We start from the raw sequence: 26,134 nt of genomic DNA, 5'->3' as shown, positions 1-26,134 counted from the left end.
ACAATGGACAACGCATTGGCTGATGGCCTACACTTAACGACCGAGAGCAGAGGCGTTTGCGTAGTCATTGCTAACAGACATATCGCCCAAAAGATATCCCATCGATTATTTTTGGGGTCTAATCGAGAGATCAGTGCGTGAAGAAACTCCTGCACAGGTAGCACTTCCGTAGTTTGTGTGCATGAGTGGTGTCTGTTGTTTTGTACAAGTTATACGGACTATCTTTGCACGCTTCACGGCCGATGCACATTCCCACCGAGTGCCACCTATCCATGGTCCCTGTCCATTGACTCTGAGATTTCCAGAGGACTTTGGTCGTATTAGTGGATCCGCACTGAAGAAGGTAGAACCATTGCTCAGCTAGACCAATTAAATTATATGCATACATGACGTCTATTCTGTCAGATATGTCCGAAAGAACAGACACCACATATTCTCACACCACTGTGGATATGTGGCGCTCGGTGGGAATGTGAATCGCCAGTGAGGCGTGCCAAGATAGTCTGAGCAGTTGCGATAACGCTGTGTCCCACATAGCGCAGTGGTTAACGAACCTGTCTAGTAAGCAAGGGATTCCAGGTTCGAGTCGTGGTCTGGTACAGATTTTCATTCGTCGCCATTGATCCTATGTAACGTCCCATTGCAGCTGATAGAATTAATTCCCTCCCTTATGTAACTTCCGTAATTATTATGGACTGCAGCGAAGAAGGAAAGTCAGTGACTCGCTGCATGCAGAGCTGGTCTGCAGACACCAGGCATCCAGTGCCAGCAGTCTGTAGTAAAGGTTAGCAATATCATTATGCTCAAGTGAGTCGACCAGCCAGCAGATCATGGAAGACCGGAATAATAGGTCCCCAAGCATCGATCTAAAATCAAGGACTCTAGACACACTCCTACCTAGGAAGCCCCGTGCAGCTCCAAGCGGAGCCACGACTAGCCGCAGCCCGTAAATTGGAAGTTACCTGTGGCTACTTTTCGTTGCGACTGGATAATCCACATTTGTGTGGTGCACTTCTCGACGCTCTTGGGTCAGGATGGTCAGCGTTTGTAATGGGATGTCATACATTTATTAAGAAAAGGCACCACTAGCTGTCACATACGAGGCCTAGGCAACTAGCAGCAGCACCCGTCCAGTGGTAAACTGCCCCATCACTTGAGTGCTAGCAGAGTTCTTCACCTTGGCGGCTCAGAATTTCTCGTGTGGAGGCAGCCGAGTAGGATGATCAGTGTGCTTGCTCTCCCCCTCTCAGGCTATGATAACAGCTGAAGAAAGTGCATCCTTATTTGCGAGATAACGGAGTTGTGTTGTTGACGTATGGTGAGTTGCCATCAGTGCTGTGCTGAGCGAGCAGATGGTAGAGATGCGTCATGTGCTGTACAGCCACTCAGTGTTATCATTTCTCAGCCTGTGCTCAGCATCTGCTGTGGAGCGGCTGTTGCTGATAACCTGGCACATTCATTTCTGATATTTTCCAACTGGTGTTCAGATGCTGCTGCTGTTTATATCTCCTGTGTTTCCTGGCCTCGTCACAGAAGGTTACTCAGTGCAGGTGTTTTCAGTCTAAGCTTGTGCTTATGTTTGTGCCCTCAGCGGGAAGGCGGTATTGAGCGTTTTTCTGGCACCATTGTAGTATTTGCTGTATGGCCAGTTAGTGCTGTTGTTCTTAGTCCATGCTGAGGCTTTGCTGTTGTTTGTATCCTCAGCAGAGGCGGTGCTGAGGGTTCGATTGGCAGCATAGTGGCATGTGCAATTATTTTCAGCCTGTGCTGAGCTCGCGCTGTTGTTTTCGCCCACAGTGGAGCAGTGGTTACCGGTCAACTGGCGTTCGCTGTGTCATTCAGTGATTTGGTACTTAACTAATTTGTAAATGAAAATGATAATCTTATTTCATTACAGTGAGTAATTACTAAATAATGTTTTCTCCCAGCTAAAGATTTGGTCAAGTTGCTAAAGATCTCCAAGTTAACGTTGTGTTAAAGTGTTGTCTGTAAGTTGTATAAGTTCATACAACAGATTCTATACAACTATTGATTATGATGGAAAAGAGTTATCTTAAGCCAAATTATCATTAAAACCACCGAACATCACCCGCGCACAACACTGACGTATGTTATCTGAAACAACATTCTTCGCAACTCGTGCATAATTAATTTTGGCTCCATACATCAGCAAGAAAAGTTTGTTATATGGATCGTGGTATGAGCGCTGTTTTTAAATAACCGATCTTATTCGAATTATTTCCATTAAAATGCGTTCGGGACCACTGGTGGACACTTATTTTTACACATTTTTATTACCTTCGGCATTTATGTCTGCAGAGCTGCATAATTTGAACTTGACGCTGAGGTAATTGTTAAGATGGGGGCAGACAACTGACAGAGCCTTTCTATTGTTAGAGCAAATCTCCTTTTAACAAGATAAGTATTTAAATTAATGCTTATTAAACTTTACTTTTATATGGTGCACTATTTAGACTAATTTTCATGAAGCAAAGCTTTGACACTTTCGTAAGAAACACAGATAAAAATGCTATTCAAATTGCTATCATCAATGGGTGCGCTCCTTGCAGCGGAAAGACATAATTAACACAGATAATGTTTATTGAGAGAGGAATTAAAGTTACAAATAATTATTCACTCATATTTATTATAATAATGAACTCTATTCTCAAGTAATAATTAACAAATACTTACAAGATCTTGTCGGCTGCTCGTGGTTTCGCAGTAGCGTTCTCTCTTCCTGAGCGCGGGATCCCGGGTTCTGTTCCTGGCAGGGTCAGGGATTTTTTTCCTGCCTCGAGATGACCGGGTGTTGTTGTCTTGTCTTAATCATCATCATTCATCCCCATCATGGTTGGAGGAAGGCAATGGAAAACTACCTCCACTAAGACGTTGTCTACTAAAGCGGTGCGTGCCTCCCACATCGTTCCCCTACGCTCTGTAAAGATGCATGGGACTTCATTTACATCTTTACAGTTTCTTAACAGACCTCAGTTTTATATGCGTCTTGCGTCCACAACCTACAAAAGCCAACCAACAAAAGGTAAAAACAGAGGAAGACAAACGCAGATCATAAAAGAATTTACAATTATCATTGTCTTTGTATGATACATATTGATATGTCCAATTACATCATTAAATATTATATTAATAATCAATGTTTATCAACGTTTTATTTCACTGTTTTTTTCATATGTTGGATAGATAATGTTTATAACTGTTAGAGGCATAATTTCCTCTCCTCGCACTATAGCTAAAATTTATCTCGTGGATGTTTCAACAGCCAGTCAATGCTGTTGTTTTCAGCTTGACCTAAACTCGTTCTGTTGTTTTGTCCTCAGCAGATGCAGTGCTGTTGTCTGCGTCCCCAGCAGATCTAGTGCTGAGTATCCGGCTGGCGGCTTTTGCAGCACACCCTGAACAGCGACTCAGCTCTGTTGTTTGGAGCCCGTGCTGAGCCCGCGCTTTTGTTTGTGCCCACAGTAGAGGCGGTAGTTAGTGGTCAACTGGCGATGCCATAGTACATTCATTACAGCCAGTCAATGCTCTTGTTTTCAGCCTGACCTGAGCTCGTGCTGTTGTTTTTGTCCTCAGCAGATGCAGTGCTGTTGTTTGCGTCCCCAGCAGATCCGGTGCTGAGTATCCGGCTGCCGGTTTTTGCAGCACACCCTGAACAGCGACTCAGCGCTGTTGTTCATAGCCCGTGCTGAGTCCGCGCTGTTGTTTGTGCCCACAGTAGAGGCGGTAGTTAGTGGTCAACTGGTGATGCCATAGTACATTCATTACAGCCAGTCAATGCTGTTGTTTTCAGCCTGACCTGAGATCGTGCTGTTGTTTTTGCCCTCAGCAGGTGCAGTGCTGTTGTTTGCGTCCCCAGCAGATCCTGTGCTGAGTATCTGGCCGGCGGCTATTGCAGCACGTCCTCAACAGTGACTCAGCGCTGTGGTTTATAGCCCATGCTGAGCCCGCACTGTTGTTTGTGCCGACAGCGGAGGCGGAGCTGGACGTGCGGCTGGCGGCGCCGCGGCACGTGCTGTTCGGCCACTCTGCGCTGTTCCGCTGCGAGTACAGCGTCCCGCGCGAACTGCTCCATAAAGTGGAGTGGCTCCGTAACGGCCGCAAGATGTTCCAGTTCGTACGCGGCCGCTCACCGCCCTTCCGCGAGTTCCACGTCCTCTTCGCGAAAATAGACGTAAGTATTCTCAACGACAGCAGCATAAGTGAGGTGTTAGTGATCAACTACGACATGTGTTACCTTAGTAATCTACAGGGTGTTCGTTTTAACTGAGGACATTCAAATATCTCTAAAACTACATATCGGGTCAAAAAAAAGTTATACTTTCCATAATTTCAATTTGTTTGTCTCGGAGGGGGATGTCCAACGATACGAATCTCGACTCCCCCTCCATCACGACCACCCCGTGCATGCTTGCAATTGTAGATTACGATTCCACTGCAAATTCTACATACGTTTTGTCTGCAGCATTTCTTCGTATCGCCACAGATGGTGCTGTAATCGGAAGAATAAAAGTAGATACACAATCGTAATTCACGACAAGCTGCTCAGTGACCCTTTGATATCGAGTGGCACGTGGGATCCCACCTCCATGTAGCGAGGGCCGGCCGGCGTGACCGAGCGGTTCTAGGCGCTACAGTCTGGAACCGCGAGACCGCTACGGTCGCAGGTTCGAATCCTGCCTCGGGCATGGATGTGTGTGATGTTGTTAGGTTAGTTAGGTTTAAGTTGTCCTACGTTGCAGGGGACTGATGACCTCAGAAGTTAAGTTCCATAGTGCTCTGAGCCATTTAGAACCATTTGAACAATTTCTAATGGAAGCCCCATTCACAGCGTTTTATTATGGAGCAGGAAAATACTCGAAGCGCCACTGTAGGCTTGTAGCGAACTACGACTTATCACAACAGGCAGTACACTGTGACAAGAGCACACGTATCGTGCAGGCGTAGAACAGGCAGCGGGTCTAAACATTACAATACTTGCTCAGTGTAAAGTGCCTGCTAAACTACCTGTCATTTGGAGAACAGACGTACAAGTGGCAACCACAGAAGGAAAAAACCGAAATAACCTTGATTTACGGAGAATGTAGAAGAAATATTGACGCTGCTGTTGCCTTGCATGTCGAGCGTTTTCCAGAGAAAACTCGCTCCTGTTCTTTCTTTTACACGGTTCTCAACGCCTTTATGTCTGATGGCAGCATCCAGACCGGAAACAGAAAACGAAGCAAACGTAATGCAAGAGAAGCTAATGAAACAGTTGTACCACGGGTAAGCACCCGGCAATTACATCGCAATTCCGGTATGCCCGTAAGTAGTATTGTCACAGTACTGCATCGTCATAAGTGTCATCCGTATCACGTATCACTGCAACAAAAATTTCATGCCGGTATTTCCATAATCGATCAGTGGTTTGTGAATGGGCGTGGCAACAAATGCAAAAGACCACCAAGTCCTTTCCGGAGGAACTATTTTGGGGTGAGTCTATATTTACAAACCATGGTAGCGTTACCCGACATAACGTGTGTTATTGGGAGTTCACTGGTTACGGCAAGGTGACCATCAATGTCCTTGGGCGGTTAATGTATGGTGTGGCGTCATTGGGAACAAACTCATTGGTCCGTATTTAATAGACGGCACGTTGAATGGACGCAAATATCGAATAGTTCTGGAATACGAACTATCGGTACTACTCCAGGATGTTGCCCTGGGCGTTCGGCAAAGTATGTGGTTTAAGCATGACGGTTGCCCAGTGTATTACACAATTGGAGCACGGGAGGTATTGGGCAGCGTTTACACTGGTCCGTGGATCTGCAGAGGTGACCCAATTAATTGGCCCCCTATGTCGAATGATTTGAAGTTACCCGATTTCTTTCTGTGGGGATATTTAAAAGATAATGTGTACCAGCAAGTGGCAACAGGTCGTGAAGAGATGGTCGATCGTGTCAGAAACGCCTGTGCTGACATTCCCACAGATATGCTTCTGCCCTGTGTAGAGTCATTTGAAAAGCGGATCACTAAGTGTGTTGGAGTTGACGGTACTGCGTTTGAACACTTCCTCTAATTGTAAATATAGAGTCTCGTTCGCCTCGAGCCAAATACGCAGTGGCGCATCAGTAGCCCCCTGTTCGATATGTCTGAGGAATACAACGTTGCGAATCGGGTTTCCAATGAGAGGCCTGTCTTATCATCGCAGCATTGATGTGGGATCCCACATGCGAGTGGATATTCAGGGGACATTGAGTAGCATACATACATTTCCAGATGGCTTTCCACACCGTCCCACACAAGCGCCTTGTAACCACACTGGGTGCCTATGGAATATCGCGTCAGCTGTGCGACTGGATTCCAGATTTCCTGTCAGAAAGATCACAGTTCGTAGAAACAGGCGGAAAGTCATCGAGTGAAACAGAATTAATACCCTGCGTTGGGCAATGAAGAGTTGTAGGGCCCCTATTGTTCCTGATCGATGTTAATGAAATAGGAAACAATCTGAATAGCCCTCTTTGACTGTTTTCAGATGCCGCTGTCATTTACCATCTAGTAAAGTCATCACATGACCAAAATGAAATGTAAAATGATATACATAAGACATATGTATGGTGCGAAAAGTTGCAACTAACCATGAATAAAAGATAAGTGTGAAATTACTCACATGAGTACTAAAAGAAATCTGCTAAATTTCGATTACGGGATAATTCACACAAATCTGAAAGCTTTAAATTCAACTGAATACTTAGGGATTACAATTAAAAGTAACTTAAATTGCAATGATTGCAATACTCACATAGATAATGTTGTGGGTAGAGCAAACCAAAGACTGCCATTCATTGGCAGAACAGTTGGAAGCTACAACAGCTCTGCTAAAGAGACTGATTACACCACGCTTGTCCGCCCTGTCCTGGAGTATTTCTGTGCAGTGTGGGATCCGCATCAGGTGAGTGTGACGGATAACATCGTAAAAGTTCAAAGCAGTGCAGTTCGTTTTGTATTATCGCGAAATAGGGGTGATAGTGCCACATACATGATACGTTAATTGGAAGGGCAATCATTAAAACAAAGGCCTTTCTTCGTTGCGAGGGAATCTTCTGATGAAATTTCAGTTTTCTCCTCCGATTGCAAAAACATTCTGTCTGAACCTACCTACATATGGAGAAATGATGATCAAGATAAAGTAACAGAAATCAGGGCTCGTAAAGAAAAATGTAAGAGCTCGTTTTCCCCGCACGTCGATCGAGAGTGGAACGGTACAGAGACAGCTTGAAGGGGGTTCATTGAATCCTCTGACAAGCACTTTATTGTGAATTGTAGAGTAATCACGTAGACGTAGATGTCGTAAATTACGATTGTACACTCATTTCCATTCCTGCGATTACAGCACCATCTGTGGCGAAACGAAGAAAATGCTTCGGATAAAACGTATGTAGATTATGCCATAAAATTGTAATCTGCAATTAAAAAAAAACGATGGGTTGTTATTGGAAGATTTCAGAGTTGCCCCCCGCCACCCATGAACGAGGTGTGGTGGGAGGTCGAGTGTAGTATCATTGGATGCCCCCCTCCGTGACAAACAAATTGAAATTATAACTTTTTTTGATTCGATGTGTAGTTTTCGAAATATTTCAATGTCTTCAGTTAAAATGAACACCCTGTGTACATAGGGTATGCAGCTGCCAAGAACTTTATGAATGATTTCGTGATACCTGCAGCTGACATTCTTTTATTCCTAGACAACGTTTTACCAGATCTACGTCGAAGCATAATAGAGCCATACAATGTATGACTATCTGTAGACTTCTTAATACGAACGTCTGTATAGCGGAAGTTCACGAATCCATAAACCAGCTCATGGAAGGCTTCTTTAGATTTTCATGGTTTTCAGTAATGTTTCATTAGACTACTGCGATAGAATTTATACTGTATATGTAACAGATTTGTAACAACTATCGGAAATAACGTGCTCCCACAATAATAAAACTAATACTTACATGTCATTTTAATAAATTTATCAACGATGAACGATAATTAAATATAACTGAGAACAAAGACATAATTATCAGATTTTTATAAAGTAATTGTAATCTTGCTAGTGTAAATACGTTAAAACAGTGCTATAAGAGTTTTGCAAATACTGCTAAAAATTAGTGTGCCCCTAAAATTGCGAAAAACAATTTCTAATTTCTACTTTATTTTATGACAATTATATGCAGTCATAGCAACGAAGACGTACATGTCAATATATTCCATTAAATAATCGTCCATAAAGTATGTCGTATTTTGACTTGTTCTTATATTAAATTCATAAGCGATCTTAATGCATCCAACGTATTATTCATCTTAGATACTTAAAAGTGTCCTGAGGCAGATCCTGTACAGTCGTACACCAATCAAATAGAAGGTTAGCTGATGGCGTCACGAAATCCTTCAAAAAAGTAATCTATACCTGTTATAAAAGTGTATGTATGTATGTATATATGTATGCCTGTTCAGCATCTCCTCCTAAACCACTGGATCGATTTCAACCAATCTTGGTAGCCATATCACTTACTGTCTGAAAAGACCCATCTCCCTCTCAAAGGGTTTGGGGTGTGAGTGGAAACGTCTCGTAGCTCAAGACGCGCAAACAGCCAGGCTACATTCATCCATTATTTGAGAAATTGAGGACTTAATGACCTAAAATAAACTTTACACTTGATTTCAACCATTTATTAATTTATGAGTCGTTTTCTGGCAGACATCCCCTGTGAAATGATAAGAGGAAAAAGGTTTATCGCTAACTATATTTGCGCTGTTCATGCACTAAAACATCAGGCAAAACGATTTAATTTATTACTTCTGTACTACTAACTCTATTCGCAACACATTTCGCGGACAGTGGAAACAAATGCCACTGGATTTGCGTACAAAATACATCTTTGTACAACACACATTTCAGGAGACATGACGTCTTGAACAATGAGTTGCGTGGAAACGAAACTACTGATCTTTATTCGCAAGGGATCCAGGCGAAATCTGTGTACAAATATGTGTGAAATATTTTCCATATGAAATACATGTGACAGGTGTGTCTTTAGGAATAGTCATGGATGAAAACTTCCTCCTATATCCCTGGATAGGTTTCAAAAGAACTTGATACACATATTCTGAAATGGAATACTATAGGGTAAGAAACAGTGATCTCCTATTGGAAGGGGTGTGATAACTTGGAGAGAGAAGGAGAGTGGAGGAGATGGACACACAGAGAGGGAGAAGGAAGAGATGGGCATAGATAGAGATGAGAAGAAAATGAACAGAGACAGGGAGGGAGAAATGGATAGAGAAAGGAAATAGGAGGAGATGGACACGTAGAGGAGCGAAGAGGAGATAGGCAGAGAAAGGAAATTGAAGGAAATTGTGAGAGAGAGAGCAGGTAGGAGCAGATTGAGTATGGGAGGAGGACATGAATGGGAAGAAGAACACAGAAGGACAGGGAACAGGCGGGTGTGGGCAGAGAGTTGGGCGTGGTGGAGGGAGACAGAATAAAACGTACGAGGAGTTGGGCGGAATGAGGGGGAGGAGCAGGAGGATACAGAAAGGGGGAAGGAGGAGGTGGTAACAGAAGACGAATTCCGTGCATACCAGGGCAACATTAGGTACTGAGCTAGTTCAAATACAAATTTCCATTGCAACTGAAGGCTTGTGTGTTCGATGATTTAACGGTAGTTGTCAGCATGTACAATAAATGGCACTATGTAGATATTTTTAGTCTACCCAGTGTTGTCACACGACGTTTTAAGATCAGCACTTGGTGAGTCTATGGCATCATCGTCGCTAGAAATGGACACTAAATCTTTTGGATAATATGAGGATCGTATTTGTCGTGGACAAATGTAACACCCACATTACGGCTGCCAAAATTTCAGGGAAATAAGTTATTCATTAGTTCAGTACTTCTGTGGTCCCTGTGAATACATCCCTTAATTTTTATTGTTGGTTGCACTTCTTAGAACGTACCATCCCTCTTCTGTTGCTTTTAGGGTTTTAATAGTTCTCGATGTTTCTGAAACGGAGGCGAAGAGGTTTTCGCCTAATCAAGTGTGTAGAAATTCCTGCCTGCTTTGGGAAACACAAAATGACCTTTACGCTCACCAGACGTAACGCATTTTGACCTTTACGTACGGGAAAAATTACTGAGACCTACAAGGAAAGACGGACGGCTCCCAAAGGCTTGAAGTGATATATCACATGGACCTGCGCTACAATAAGTACAAGTGAATTTCGGGATGAAACATTGCGTACCTGTCTTCGGTTTCTTCGCCTTATAGGTGGTTAACATTTTGAGCGCATAATATAAAAATGACGATAACATAAAGGGTACTCATTTACCTGTTTTGTTAGCATCTGCCAGGGATACAGCGACTACGGTGTTTAATACTAGCTAAGAAAGTCGTTTTTTTCGGATATTTAATTATTCACAACTTCTATTGGTCTCTCTCCTACTGTCCCTGTCCTCCTCTCTAGTCTGCCCCTGGTAGCTGAGTGGTCAGTGGAACGGAATGTCATCCCTAACGGCCCGGGTTCGATTCCTGGCTGGTTCGGAGATTTTCTCCTCTCAGGGACTGGGTGTTGTGTTGTCCTCTTCGTCATCATTTCATCCGCATCGACACGCAAGTCGCCGAAGTGGCGTCAACTCGAAAGACTTGCACCAGGCGAACGGTCTACCTGACGGGAGACCCTGGCCACACGGCATTTCCATTTCTCCCCTCTTTCTGTCTATCACTTTCTCCTCTCTCTCTATGCAGCTTCTCATCCTCCCTCACTCTGTCCAACTCCTACTACCCCCTCTTTGTCAACACGGTCCCGCCCAGCAACCCACCTTTATCGCCCCCACCCTTACCCCAACTGAAAGTTTGTGATTTTTGCCACACGGTAATTCTTTAGAGGGAGTAGGAAATATGTTTACCAAGTTTAGTTGTTATCGGTCCAGCGGCTTAGAAGAACATACGTGCGTATATTACATACGTATGAGTTTTACACCCTGCAGCTTAAACGTATCTGTGGTATTCAGCCGTGTGGCTTCACCTTCGTTACCAGAGCTCGTTGGCAAAATTATTGGATCGTTGCAGTGCTCATTGTCGCCTACTAGTTCACACAACGAACAGCACAAATAAGAGAAAAATTGCACTCCATACTTTTAAAAGTATTCCAGCTGTAGGAAATAAATATCGACAGGTCGTTTTCGAACATTTCTTCGTCACCCCTACTCATGTCTAATGGTAGGGGGAATGATACTCCCGCATTATTTCTGTACAAATAACAAGTCATGTACCTACTATATTTGGATGAAATTGCAACAAGAGTTCCTAAGTTCCGCTTGAAAGTCACGCCCTTTTCTTGCCTACCTTACGGGATGCAGCTGCTTCTTAACCCAACAGTGCTTCCGTCCAAGAAGTAAGTAACCATTAAACTCCCAATTCCTTGAAGACCCATACTCGCCTCTAAAAAAAAGTCATACTTTTGATTAATTTAAAGATAACTTAATGTGTTAAATACCCGACGTTAAGCATGTAACCGACAAAAAGTTTAGAAACGGTTTGAAATGACGTCGCGGAGTGCTGTCATTATCAAATAATGGTATTTTTGCACGGCGCGTCACAAAGCTGCAGAGATTCAGATAAAAAGCCACACATAGCACACATTTTGATTTAGCATTACAGATTTCACTTGTCAGAGTCGAGTATCATCAGACAAGCTTTGCGGAGTTAGCACAGAGTATTCGGCTGTGGTACCACGTCCCAATCAGACTCCACCTCACAGTCGTTCTTACTAAAGTGGACAATCATATTTTGATAATAATACATAATCATGACAGTTTTTCAATTACGCGTCACATCCCCCGCGAGCACACTTTTTTGAGTCATCGGTTTTCTGACTGTTTTGATGCCCGCCGACATTTCTTCTCTCGCGCCAACCTCTTCATCTCAGATTAGCACTTGCAACATACGTCGTAAATTATTTGCTGGATATATTCCAATCTCTGACTTCCTCTACAGTTTTCACCCTCTACAGTTCCCTTTACTACCTTGGAAATTAGTTCCTGGTGTCTTAACAGATGTCGTCTCATTCTGTCCCTCATCTTGTCAGTGTTGTCTATGTACTCCTTTTCTCGCCAATTCTTCAGAGAAATTCTTCATTCCTTACCTTATTAGTTTACGTAACTTTGAACATTCTTCTGTAGCACAACATCTCAAATGCTTCGATTCCCATCTGTTCCGGTTCCCTGACTGTCCATGTTTCATTATGAAACAGTTCTGTACTCCAAACTTCCTCAAATTAAGGCTACGTATGATACTAGTAGACTTCTCTTGGCCAGCACAGAACCCAGTAGTCGATTCCGGCCACAATTTACAGCACAAGCAAGGCCCTCGCTTGTTCTACAAAGCCAGACGCCGCAGATCCCGGTGCCAGGAGACATGTAGCAAGCGAAATACACCAACGGCTTACCAGTAAGGTGACTGCTGCTACGCCGGCGATATTAGCTACAGCGCCGTCACCCGGGTAAACAGCCCCTTTTATATGTGCTCTTCCTGCTGCGTCGCACGGCGCCTGTACTGTCCGCCAGACTTCACAAACGACGTTACTGCCAGGCGTCCCAAAGCAAATTCGTTGCTACATGCTAGAGCTTGCCCTCCGCAGCCCGATGGGCCCGGCAGGTGGCGCCACCGCGCGCTCTGCGCACACCACCTTTCAGATGACCCATTGTATTGTATTGTATTGTATTGTATGGTAACCAGGGGCCTAGAAACGACGGAGAGGCTCCGTCCCCGCCGCAGCCGCAGTGGTCCACAGCCCCACGACGGCTACCGCCGTCCACTTCACCCTCCGCCACCCCACACCGAACCCAGGGTTATTGTGCGGTTCGGCCCCCGGTGATGCCCCCCCCCCCCCCCTCCCCCCTGGGGAGGGCCGGCTCGCACCAGACGAGACGAGTGTAACCCCTATGTTTGCGTGGTAGAGTAATGGTGGTGTATCCGTACGTGGAGAACTTGTTCGCGCAGCAATCGCCGACATAGTGTTGCTGAAGCGGAGTACGGGGAACCAGCCCGCATTCGGCGTAGCAGATGGAAAACCGCCTAAAAACCATCCACAGACTGGTCGGCTCACCGGACCTCGACGCAAGTACGCCGGGCGGTTTCGTGCCAGGGATAAGGCGCTCCTTCCCACTCCGGAAAGACGTGCGTTAGACAGCACGGCCAACCGAGCGGGCCAAGATGACCCACACCGGCGGCGGCAACATCACTGATCGAGCCACACGGCTCAGGTAATTTGGAGAGTACCTCGAAAATTGATGGCAGTCGCGTGACGCAGGTAGAGGCGAAAATAAAATCAAGGTATCATAGGTACTGTACACAAGGGATGAATACAAACTCGTCTTGTGAAAGGATGTGGGCGTTAACGAGGATTTAACGTCATTCATGGCACTGCCCCCTGCAGCTCCGTATGCTGACGTCGAATCGAGTACCGTCTGTGTTATGGTCCGTCAGCGCTTTAAGAGAAGGAGGTCGTCAGCGTACACACGACAACGAAAAGTGTGCAGTCGCAACATGAGACCAGAAAGGCGGGTCGTCAGGCTCCTAATGAGACGCTCCAGCGCTATGGCTTCGAATAGTGATGGAAGTCGGAAATCGGAAATCTTGCCTTAAAGAGGGACGTATGGTCATGGTCGCGCCACACAGCCATTGAGCTGAACCAGGAATTCCGAGACGCTGTAGAGGTAACGAATGATAGTAATAAATGGCTGATGGAGGACCCATTCGGCTCATTACAGGGAATAGAAAACGGTAAGTCACCTTGTGTAACACGCAATCAAATTCAATGACAACCACAACGTTGCTGATTCTGCATAGCGCGCTACTGCCACGACTAAACTGTAAAATTACCCCGTAGCTGTTTGTATATTAACGGAGTCATCTGGAGTTGCCTGTTCCAGGGATAGAATCACGGTAGTATCTTGTGGGAGCGCGCCGCCATGAGTGGTGAAAAAAATTTATAGTCTGCCTTAAGCAGAGTTGGGGACCCCCGGTGTCGGTTTGTGGATGAGTGTAATAATACTTGTGACAAAGGCCGGCGGTAATGCGTTGTCCGTTGTCAGCAATTCATGAAACATCGCCGTCCACCGCGACGCCATTAGCACAAGGAAGGAGCGATAAAATTCTATCGGCAATCCGTCGATGACATGTGAGTTATTCCAAGCATCTCTGTTGATTACGTCGTGGATCTCATCGCACGTAACCGGCTCCATCGTCTCGCCCGCTTTGTCGACAGCGAGGGCACGTGTGACGTGCGCTGACGCAACCTCCTCAGTCTACCAACACCAGTGCTGCGAAGGTTGTATTACCACACACAACCTCTGTAGCACTTTTGAATGTTGGGCTTCATAAGGTTCCCTTTCTGTGCAGCGACCGTGGAATATAAAATTATAAAGAATGTAGCAACCAGTCGCGGAAACATAATTTATTCATCTTGTTGCAGATCGATTTCGACTGATATCAGACATCATCGCTGCATTTTTCTAACCGATACATGCCACAAGTAGAAGTACTGTCCTTCGCAGATTTCTATGATGAAGTGACACATCATAGGTTAACACTACAACAAGACAACACGGGGTGCCGCTACGTTGAAATAAGCGTCCTCTATGTAAAATGGAAGAGTAATGTAAAATACAAGCAATAAGGAATATATCACATTACAAAAAAGTATACAGTGATGGTAATTGATAATACCAATTTAAATAATTACAAAAAGGGAAAATGCACATTGTTTGTAAGATGATATTAACAAATTAAATATATACGTCACAACTACGATCACCAAAATTGTAGGAAGAGGTAAACTCGTTAAAAATATGATTCCATTCACACAAATTCAGGAAATGGAACTTATTTGTCATGATGACGGAACCGAATAGTGGTGTAAATGGCCGTTCTACATACGAACTACAAGTGCATCACAGAGTCATCTATTGGAAGTTACATAAATGTACCTTTTGATGCACTTGTACTTCGTATGTAGAACGGCAGATGGCCATTGACACCCCTATTCGGTTCCGTCATCATGTCAATAAGTTTCATTTCCTAAATTTGTGTAATGGAATCATATTTTTAGCGAGTTTATCTCTTCTTACAATTTAGATGATCGTAGTTTTGACGTATGTATTTAATTTGACATTATCATCTAACAAAGAATGTTCAGACATTTTCACTTGTAATTATTTAAATTGGTATTATCAATTACCATCACTGTATACTTTTTTTTAATGTGATATATTCCTTATTGCTTGTATTTTACATTACTCTTCCATTTTACATAGAGGACGCTTATTTCAACATGGCGCCACCCCGTGTTGTCTTGTTGTAGTGTTGACGTACGATGTGTCACTTCATCATAGAAATCTGCGAAGGACAGTACTTCTAATTATGGCATGTATCGATTAGAAAAACGGTATGTTATGACTTTGAATTTTGATTTCAGACATCTGTATATATGGGCGCTATCCGAAGCAGCAGCTGAGCACCACGGATCATAGAAGATACGGGTTGAATGACGGCTGCTGAGATGTGTACGTGCGAATAGTCGTGCAACTATAGAGAAATTGACCACCCAGATGAGCAAAGGGCTACCAACAGTGTGTCCTCAACGACCTTTCAGCGAATGTTACTGCCCGTGGGCCTCCGCAACAGGCACATGCTTGATGCAGCTCTGCTCTTACATTAATTACAGTCCGCTCATTGCAGCTGCTGCTTGAAAACGAAATAAGAACAGAAATCAGCGAGTAGCGAAAACGAATGCAGGCGTGGGCCGAATCATTCGAAAATTTTGAACCATTATGGTACCTGACAGAACAAAAACATTTGAAACTTTACGCCTTACCTAACTGTTTTAGAACATGTACTAGCAGTAAAAGCTCTCGATATTGGCCAAACTAATTTCTCCAACAAAAAATTTCAGTGTGCTCTCACCACTACCAGAAGTTTTACCTAACTCTACGATTGTAAACACAGGTTGTTCAGACTTTGGGTATGCAAGCACGTCAGTATATTCGCAGTTGCAAATGTGGACAACCTTCAGCTGTATGACGGGATGAGAAGGAAAATTTGTGGCGGACCAAGACTCGAACCCAGATTTTCCGCTTCTCGCGAGTGGTAGCTTTACCGTTAGACTACCCGAGCACGACTCACGGCCGGATCCAAACTTCCATATGTTGTCAAGCATGTGTCTGCAACCTGTACTCTTACATCGATTATGCATATTACCTTACAAGGGAGATATTTTACTTTAAAGTAGCTTGCTCGGAGTCGGCCGATAAATACGATATGCAGTGTCTGTGTTATTTTCAACACTACTGAAAGTTCCTTCGGACAAGCACAGCCGCAAAAGCGACTTTCAAGTAAACAGACCCCCTGTACGACAAGGCATTAAAAAATGGTTCAAATTGCTCTGAGAACTATGGGACTTAACTTCTGAGGTCATCAGTCCTCTAGTGCTTAGAACTACGTAAACCTAACTAACCTTCAGTAGACACCAGTGTTGTTTCACGTCTGTTCGGACAGTGGTTCCTGGAGTGTTGCGCCAGGGAGCCGTATTACAGTGCTTATGTGTTGCTCAAGGAAGAGATGTCTTTCACCCATGAGATTGAGTTCAACACCCACAAATACACTCCTGGAAATTGAAATAAGAACACCGTGAATTCATTGTCCCAGGAAGGGGAAACTTTATTGACACATTCCTGGGGTCAGATACATTACATGATCACACTGACAGAACCACATGCACATAGACACAGGCAACAGAGCATGCACAACGTCGGCACTAGTACAGTGTATATCCACCTTTCGCAGCAATGCAGGCTGCTATTCTCCCATGGAGACGATCGTAGAGATGCTGGATGTAGTCCTGTGGAACGGCTAGCCATGCCATTTCCACCTGGCGCCTCAGTTGGACCAGCGTTCGTGCTGGACGTGCAGACCGCGTGAGACGACGCTTCATCCAGTCCCAAACATGCTCAATGGGGGACAGATCTGGAGATCTTGCTGGCCAGCGTAGTTGACTTACACCTTCTAGAGCACGTTGGGTGGCACGGGATACATGCGGACGTGCATTGTCCTGTTGGAACAGCTAGTTCCCTTGCCGGTCTAGGAATGGTAGAACGATGGGTTCGATGACGGTTTGGATGTACAGTGCACTATTCAGTGTCCCCTCGACGATCACCAGTGGTGTACGGCCAGTGTAGGAGATCGCTCCCCACACCATGATGCCGGGTGTTGGCCCTGTGTGCCTCGGTCGTATGCAGTCCTGATTGTGGCGCTCACCTGCACGGCGCCAAACACGTATACGACCATCATTGGCACCAAGGCAGAAGCCACTCTTATCGCTGAAGACGACACGTCTCCATTCGTCCCTCCATTCACGCCTGTCGCGACACCACTGGAGGCGGGCTGCACGATGTTGGGGCGTGAGCGGAAGACGGCCTAACGGTGTGCGGGACCGTAGCCCAGCTTCATGGAGACGGTTGCGAATGGTCCTCGCCGATACCCCAGGAGCAACAGTGTCCCTAATTTGCTGGGAAGTGGCGGTGCCGTCCCCTACGGCACTGCGTAGGATCCTACGATCTTGGCGTGCATCCGTGCGTCGCTGCGGTCCGGTCCCAGGTCGACGGCACGTGCACCTTCCGCCGACCACTGGCGACAACATCGATGTACTGTTGAGACCTTACGCCCCACGTGTTGAGCAATTCGGCGGTACGTCCACCGGGCCTCCCGCATGCCCACTATACGCCCTCGCTCAAAGTCCGTCAACTGCACATACGGTTCACGTCCACGCTGTCGCGGCATGCTATCAGTGTTAAAGACTGCGATGGAGCTCCGTATGCCACGGCAAACTGGCTGACACTGACGGCGGCGGTGCACAAATGCTGCGCAGCTAGCGACATTCGACGGCCAACACCGTGGTTCCTGGTGTGTCCGCTGTGCCGTGCGTGTGATCATTGCTTGTACAGCCCTCTCGCAGTGTCCGGAGCAAGTATGGTGGGTCTGACACACCGGTGTCAATGTGTTCTTTTTTCCATTTACAGGAGTGTACAATGTGTAGGCGGAGGAGAAGTGCATACACCTCCCACCAAGGCGTTCATCAGGAAATGCTCAACATCAGTTTACGGACTTGCATGGTCCACGATTACGTGACTGGCCATTACTTGTTTTGCCCTCGATTGAAAGGCGACAGCTACACAACGTTACCCTGGGAAGTGCTGCCGTAGTTACTGGAAGATGTGCCCCTTCTAGTCTGTCGAAAGATGGAGTCGCAGCATGATTTGACAAACGTAAATTTCATTCGAGCTGCTTGAACCCAAATTGGATGGATGCTGGGGTTCGCTGGACTGGCCGAGGTGGTCGGCCACCTCGGTCGCCTGAGCTGAACCAGCTGGAGTTCTTGTGGAGCAATCTGAAGAATGTGGTATACGATTCCCTGGTCGAGTCAGCGGAAGAGCGAGTGGCGATGCTACACATACCGTGTCGAGTTTCGTTTGTTTGTGCGAGTTCGGCAGACAATAGAAGGCAGAGGAGGGGAGGCGCAGTGGCCGGCACCGTCGTCTGTACCTTCGACACTCTGTAGCGTCGCTGAATGAAGTTTGCGGACACGGGTTCCTATCGTCATTTGTTCTCGTACGCTGGTGGTAGGAATAATGAGCACATACTGTAACTATATTGATTGGTAAGTGGAGAAAGCATTGTTGCGAGATGTACCATGGATCCGTTGAACTCATTTAAACAAGTCAAGAAACAGTTTCGATCGCAAGTGAACATTTAGTTTTTAACGTTTGTTTCACACGTTGTTGACTTCGTTGAAAGTATTTAAATGTTAATGTACGTCACTTGGACCCTACTGACTGATGCCTGCCACAATGTCTACACGTATATCTGCACCCCATAACACTGCATTCATGGTTCCTGTCCTTAAAAGTCAATAACGGTGCCGACATCTCGGAATGTCTGTTGCTATTCATTTAATGCGTTCGATTGCAGCACAGTGCAGGGGAGTAGACGGCGATGACTGTTGCGAAGACCAACGTTCGAACCTGTAATTTCGACGCTCTCGTTCTTTATCTGTTATATACCCTACACCATACCATGAAACATAGGAGATTCTTCGCCTGCCTGCTGGAGAAGTTGTGTTCTCTGGGCCGCTATATGGGCGTCTTAGTATGTGTTTTGAAGAAAGGGATGTCTGGCTATTGTCCCCTAGCCGTAAAATGAGCCAAAAGATAACGAAGGTATGTCCACAGGGCTCGGTCCTGAGGCCAGTTTTTTTGGACGTTAATATGGAGTCTCTTCTGGACAACTTGAAGAACAATGAGGATGTGATAGAGGTTATACCCTACACAGAAGACCTCCTTGTGTTCGTTGGCTGCCGTAGCCGCGAGGACACTGAACCGAAAGTGGAAAAGGCTATGCCAATATCGACAACACGGAGCTGTAAAGCAAATAGGTCGGTAGCACATAGCAAGTCCACCTACGTACTCCTAAGAGGACAACTTATTAGGAATCGTAAGAATAGACGGCTCACCAGTTCTTCGGTGCCGCTAGACCCGATACTTGCAGGTAGTCTTCGATGAGAAATGGAGTTATACGACACATATCGACACAGTGACCAAGATGTCGCTGGAGATACTTAACAACCTGTTTTGCATCGGACACAAGCGTTTCCACTGACCAGCAGACCTGATTAAGCTGTACTACAACAGCATATTAACATCTATTGTAAAGTATGGTTCGCATGTCTTGGCCCACACACTCACAAGGGTCATGCCTGCCGTGGCCGTCAGAAGGTTGCATCAGAAAAAGCTTCTGCCTTCGGTAGGGGCATACAGAACGACTCCGGGAAGGGGGGGGGCGGGGGAATTTGCCCTCTTGACATTACGATTAGAGGCCAAGCAGCATGGTATAGGCTAAACAAAGACAACAAGGAGAAAATAGTTGAAATAATGGCCATTCAGGTTGGAGATAAATCTGCAGCTAGACGAAGGGGGTGTGGAACTATCGCAGGAGCAATTTGATGGAGGAGAAACTGGGCGCAGAACTCATCAGTTGTTACCAGACATCAAGCAGCGCCTACAGCTTAGGCACTTCAAATCTACCAGAGGACTGCTGCACTGTCTCTCTGGACAAGGATCTAATCTGGCATATCTACGCCGATTCAGTAAGCGGGCTACACCATCGTGTCACTGTGGCTCCAGAGAGGGCACTTCAGACCATTTGGCGTTCGAGTGCCACCTTTTCGACGATCTAGTACCTCGGATTAGACAACAGTTACCTAGCCACGACACGTACCACGTGCTCTGGCAACAAAGTATATTTGAGATCCTCAACGAACTTGCTAACGAGGTATCAACCACCGTTATCAAAGAATTTCTAAGGAATAACAATGACTAGAGGCATTGGCTAACTAACACACAAAGCACCTGTCCCGTAACGCCGGGGGGTGGACTTGTCTAGCACCCTTACGGCTGGAATTCACCACGTCTCGGGTATATGGGGAGGGTGCATCAAACACCGATTGGAAAACGCACGAATTATAACTGTAGTGTTAATACATTTAGGTTAGATGTATATCTGCAAAAGGATAAACTAACCGTAGGTAAACTGCAGTGGACCAACCTGGTGTCAGGGTCACGCCCACTGGGATTAGCTCGGTGTGTGTGTGTGCGAATTCTAAGGGGGCCAAACTGCTGAGGTCATCGGTCCCTAGGCTTACATCTTATGCTAAGAACAACACACACACACCCATGCCCGAGGGAGGACTCGAACCTCCGGCAGAAGGGGTAACACAATCCGTGATATGGCGCCCCTCCGCGCTGCAATTAAACAATAGACACTATCATAGTAACCAAGTAGTTGACCCAGTAGTTAAGTAACACGAAATTCTCATAGTGGAAATAGGAATACAATCCTGTAGTAATAGCAAATCAGCTGCAGTAACTGTAAACATTAGATGTAGAATTATTTACTTATTTTATTTATTTAACCTGATCAGGTTAGAGCCATCAGGCCCTCTCTTACATCGGACCAGTGTTTCACACATGTAGCATATCACACATCACCGTTACATCATCACAATAGTTTAATTAAGGAAATGAGATTACTCTAGTGACAATGTGAATAAAGAGTAATGACTAAGACCTAATAAAGTAAGTGCAGGCAGTATTTTTACAACAGGTGCTATACATACAAATTATGATAAAAGAATAATAGTAACAGTAAAAAAAATCTAATAATAATGATAAACATGAGAAAAATTGGCAATAGCAATGACGATTTGTGCAGATGTACATTAATATCTTAGTGTGTAAAGTAGATGTTTACTAGTACAGCGAGTTTTGGGGAAGGGCGATTTAAGGAGGGGGAAAGAGGGAAGTAATGAGGTGAAGTGCATTCATGTACAGAGGAAGGCATTACTATTGCTTAAGCAGATACGTCATTAACTGTTTTTTGAAGCCGGACATGAGGGAGGTTACTCCAGAGTCGGGTTCCCGCTACTGTAAAGGATTTGGAGAAGATGACTGAGCGATGCAGTGGAACAGAGGATTTTATTATGATGGGAACGTGTGTTTCTGTCATGTTGTTCCGACATAAGCGTTAAGGACGAGGAGCGATTTGAGAGACATTGTACATTTATAAGGCAGTAGATGAAACAGAGTGTATGGAAATCTCTGCGTTTGTCTGCACGCAGCCAGTACAATTTTGCATATGCTGGCGAAATGTGATCAAAAACTCGAATGTCACTAATATATCGGACGCGGCATTCATGACCAGTTCCAGACGTCGCGAATTTTCCAGAGAGAGGCCTTGTAAGATAATATCACTGTAGTCAATGATTGGGAGTATGAGCGTTTCCACTAATTTCTTTTTCAGATCCAAAGGGAAGAGTTTCTTATATTTTTGTAGGACATGAAGGGATGCTGATGCTTTTTTTGCACACTGCAGTTACGTGCTCTGTCCAATTGAGATTTTCATCTATTATTACTCCCAAACTCTTTGCTGAGGGAGAGAAGTTTAAATTTGTTCCATTTAGGACACTAAACGGTACAGATTCCCGATGTTTTGCGGTAATGAGATTAGAGTGACCGACAAGTACCGCTTGGGTTTTAGATGGGTTTAGTTTTAGTCCTATGTCCTGTGTCCATTAACGAGTTGGGAAGTGGGTTGTCATGTATTATGTTGCTGGTACTGAATAGAAATTTTTTTTATAGTACAGAGGGCTCCGGAGAACGAAGCACTACGGATAGAAGTCTTTATCTGATACCGTCAGCTACGACGACGTCAGAGCATCGTATTCATGGCAGAGAAGGCCCTTCTATACAGTAGCCAGCTGCACCTGTTCCATTGGCAATCGTGACAATCAGCTGCGATCACTGAAAATCCAAAACCGGTGATCTCGACCTGTCCGCGGTCTGTTCGTGTGTTCGTGTGGCTCACATCGGCTGTTTTGCAGGGGGGGGGGGGGGGGGGAGGAGTGGGAGCCCAGCGGCAGGCTTCGGCGCCTGTAACTTCGATACACTGTAGCGTCATTGGATGTCGTTTCCGGACCACAGTTCCTATCGTCATTTGTTCCTCAACACACCTCTCGCACCCCTTTGAAGGTTGTCGGTGCAATTCTAAGACACCCTTGATATGAAAATTTAAACGCTTTAACTGGTATGTTCTTAGAGAGGTCAATAAACACGGCTTTTCGGAAGTCAATAAACACGGCCTCATTTTGGACTCCACTGCGTAACAACCTCATGCCGCGACGGCGCAAGCTAGCTTCCACGCGATTGAAATCTTGGTGGATCGTTAATACTCCGGAATAAGTTTCCGTATGAGTCCCTGCGGGCGGATCGAGTTAAGCGCTCCCAGAACTGCGATCTTTGCACGTAAAGGGTAAATTTAATAGCCCGGCGGTTGCAAGTGACCGATACGCTTTTCCATCTCCCGTTCGTTCCAACACGGCGGACTCACACAGAGACACTGTGGGCACAGCGTGTAAGCACGGAAATACGCCCTCTCCAGTCCACACATTCGCGGCGGTCGCCGCCGGACAGCCACAGTGGTACAGCCATAAAGTCGGCGCTGTTTACGGTGCACGGGCGACTGTTCTGCGTGTCAGAGCACGCTGAAGAGGGGCGAGGGGGAGGGGGAACAGGAGGATTTACGGGCCTCACTTGAGAGTCGGTTATTGCGCACCGCTTGCGATCCTGCGCTGTTTACGCCCGCTTATGGCCCGCGGGCGATGATCGTGTAGCCCGCAACGAGCATCGGTCGCTCCACTTCCTGCACGGCCGGTCCTGGACTGCGTTTTGGCGGCTTTTCGTGGCTTCGTGGCTTCGCTCTGGCCTTGTATACCAAATGCGCCGTTGAGATGATACGCTGTTTGTTGACGCGCGCTCCTGCGTAAATACACTGCGTTGTTTTCTCATGCTATCTCAACAGCTATACGCTGCCGAGTAGCTTATTGTACAAGGCTTCAGTCTCTCTCTCTCTCTCTCTCTCTCTCTCTCTCTCTCTCACACACACACACACACACACACACACACATACACACACACGTACACACACTCACACTCACACTCATAGACACACAGGCAAAGTCGTGTGCTCAGAGGCACGTCTTCGACTTTCGTGCTTTGGGAGGCATACCTGTTTTTAGAACTGTCTGAAAATTTAGAAATCTGATTAAAAACAGGTTGGAATCAAAGTTGTTCGTTTCCAATGGGGACATTCAATGATACCAATCTGAGGGCCCTGCCGGTCAACTGTATGTTAAATGGAAAAAAGCAATTATTGTCGATTTGGATTCTCGAGAAAGAAGTTTTCGTGTTTAAGTAAGTTTTGTATTTAATATTTTTTTGGATGAATGATGGGTAACAACTGTAGTAAAATAATAATATCTAAGAAATACACATCAGATTAGGATGGCAGGAGTCAAAATGAGAACACCTTGCGACAAGGCCTTGACCATCTAGTGGTACCGATCGGCCGCTGTGTCATCAAAAATGGTTCAAATGGCTCTGAGCACCATGGGACTCAACTTCTGAGGTCATCAGTCCCCTAGAACTTAGAAATACTTAAACCTGACCAACCTAAGGTCATCACACACATCCATGCCCAAGCAGGATTCGAATCTGCGACCGTAGCGGGCGCGCGGTGCCAGACTAGCGCCTAGAACCGCTCGGCCACACCGGCCGGTCGCAGCGTCATCCTCAGCCCTTGGGAGTGAACGGACGCAGATACTTAGGGGCTTGTGACCAGTAGATCACTCTCCCGGCCGTTGTCAGATTTCGTGTCCGGTAGGTTAGAAAGGCGATTATTTTGAAATCTACAATGAGAAATCGTTTCTTTGGAGCAAAAATAAAAAAAAAGCTCTTGATTTTCCAGAACATATAAACTGCAAAACATAAAAGTGACAGGTCACTAAGGAATTATCGAAATTGGATGGAAATCGATAGATGTGGCGTACATATATAGACAAACAGATGATTACAATTTCAGAAAAATCGGATGTTTATTCCAGAGAAAGAGCTCCACATATTGAGGAAGTTGATAACGCATTGGTCCACATTTGGTCCTTAGGTAAGCACGTATTCGGCTTAGCATTGGCTGACAGAATTTCGAACGTCCTGCTTAAGGATATAGTGCCAAATTTTGTGCAATTCAGGCGTTAGAACGCCACAATCCCGAACTGGTTGAGGGCGCTGCCGTAATGCTCCAAACGTTCTCAATTTTTTTTTTGGGGGGGGGGGGAGAATCAGGCGACCTTGCTGGCCAAGGTCGGTTTGGTGAGCAAGAAGACAAGCAGAATAAACTGTCGCCGTGTGCAGGAGGTCATTATCTTGCTGGAACATAAACGCAAGCTGCAATAATACAATACCAGTAGGTTTTATTTTTAGGCTACCAGTTCCGACTTTACATTAAGTCATCTTCGAAACTGGTGGCGTGAGAGTAAAACCTAAATAACGGCTATTGGTATTGTATTATTGCAAGTTGACCAGTCGTAGTCCCACACTCCAGACAGAGGATGGAGCTACATTCATTAAACCGAGGATGGTTCGCTATGAATGGCTACAAGATGGGGCATAGAATATCGTCAGGGTTCCGCTTCGATGTAGAGTTGCTTGGGATGCCAACAAAAGGGTCCTAAGAAAATAAGTCGCACCTCAGACTGGTTATCAGGCTATAAGGTGGGTGACAGGTTGGTACTGTATTGCCGTCAAGGGTATCTCCAGACAACTTTTTTCTGGTCATCAATCAGTTCGAAGCAGGACTCATCACTGAAGGCGATTCTACTCCAATGAGAATCCGGACTGAAGACTTGGTTCAAATGGCTCTGAGCACTATGGGACTTAACATCTGAGGTCATCAGTCCCGTATAACTTAGAACTACTTAAACCTAGCTAACCTACGTACATCACACACATCCATTCCCGAGGCAGGATTCGAACCTGTGACAGTAGCGGTCGCGCAGTTCCCGACTGAAGCGCGTAGAACCGCTCGGGCACAGCGGCCGGCTCTGAAGACTTGTTTGAAGACCTTACGAACAAAGGTGGGACACCAACCTGACTATTGCCCATTATATGACCCTACAAGCGGAAGTCATGGTATGAGGTGCCATTTCTTTTCCCAGGAGAACCTCTTTTGTTATCATCCGCGGAACCCTTGTAGCGCAGCTGTTCGCCGACTACATTCTCCGCCTCGTTTTCTTGCCCTTCATGGCAAGCCTCCTGGTTTTGCATTTCAGAAGGATAATGCCCACCTTCACATGGCGAGAGTGTCTTCGTGCTTGCCAGAGCCTACGATGGCCACAAAGGTAGCAATGTCTCTCCCCAGCTATGAATGTCTGGCACATTATGGGCAGGGCCATTCAATCGTCTCGGGATGGTAACGCGCTAATTGGACAGTATTTGGTACTATTTTTATCATAAGACAGCTGTAACTCAATGCCAAACAATCAGTAACTGTTTGCATAGGGACCAGACGTGCGTCGGCCGTGGTGGCCGAGAGGTTATAGGCGCTACAGTGTGGAACCGCGCGGCTGCTACGGTCGCAGGTTC

The 26,134-nt window shown here is 45.7% G+C and overlaps 1 protein-coding gene across 1 annotated transcript in view; it reads left to right on the top strand.

The window, feature by feature from the left end:
• Positions 1-26,134, top strand: part of LOC126278372 (uncharacterized) — a 538,771-nt gene that overhangs the window by 302,368 nt on the left and 210,269 nt on the right. The window contains exon 2 of the mRNA XM_049978444.1: positions 3,990-4,192. Coding sequence (XP_049834401.1) covers positions 3,990-4,192 — 203 coding nt within the window. The remainder of the gene's footprint in view (positions 1-3,989; positions 4,193-26,134) is intronic.

Source organism: Schistocerca gregaria, chromosome 6, assembly GCF_023897955.1.
Source record: "Schistocerca gregaria isolate iqSchGreg1 chromosome 6, iqSchGreg1.2, whole genome shotgun sequence".
Classification (NCBI taxonomy): domain Eukaryota; kingdom Metazoa; phylum Arthropoda; class Insecta; order Orthoptera; family Acrididae; genus Schistocerca; species Schistocerca gregaria.
The sequence above is the reverse complement of the archived record's forward strand: the minus strand, read 5'-3'. Positions and strand labels throughout refer to the sequence as shown.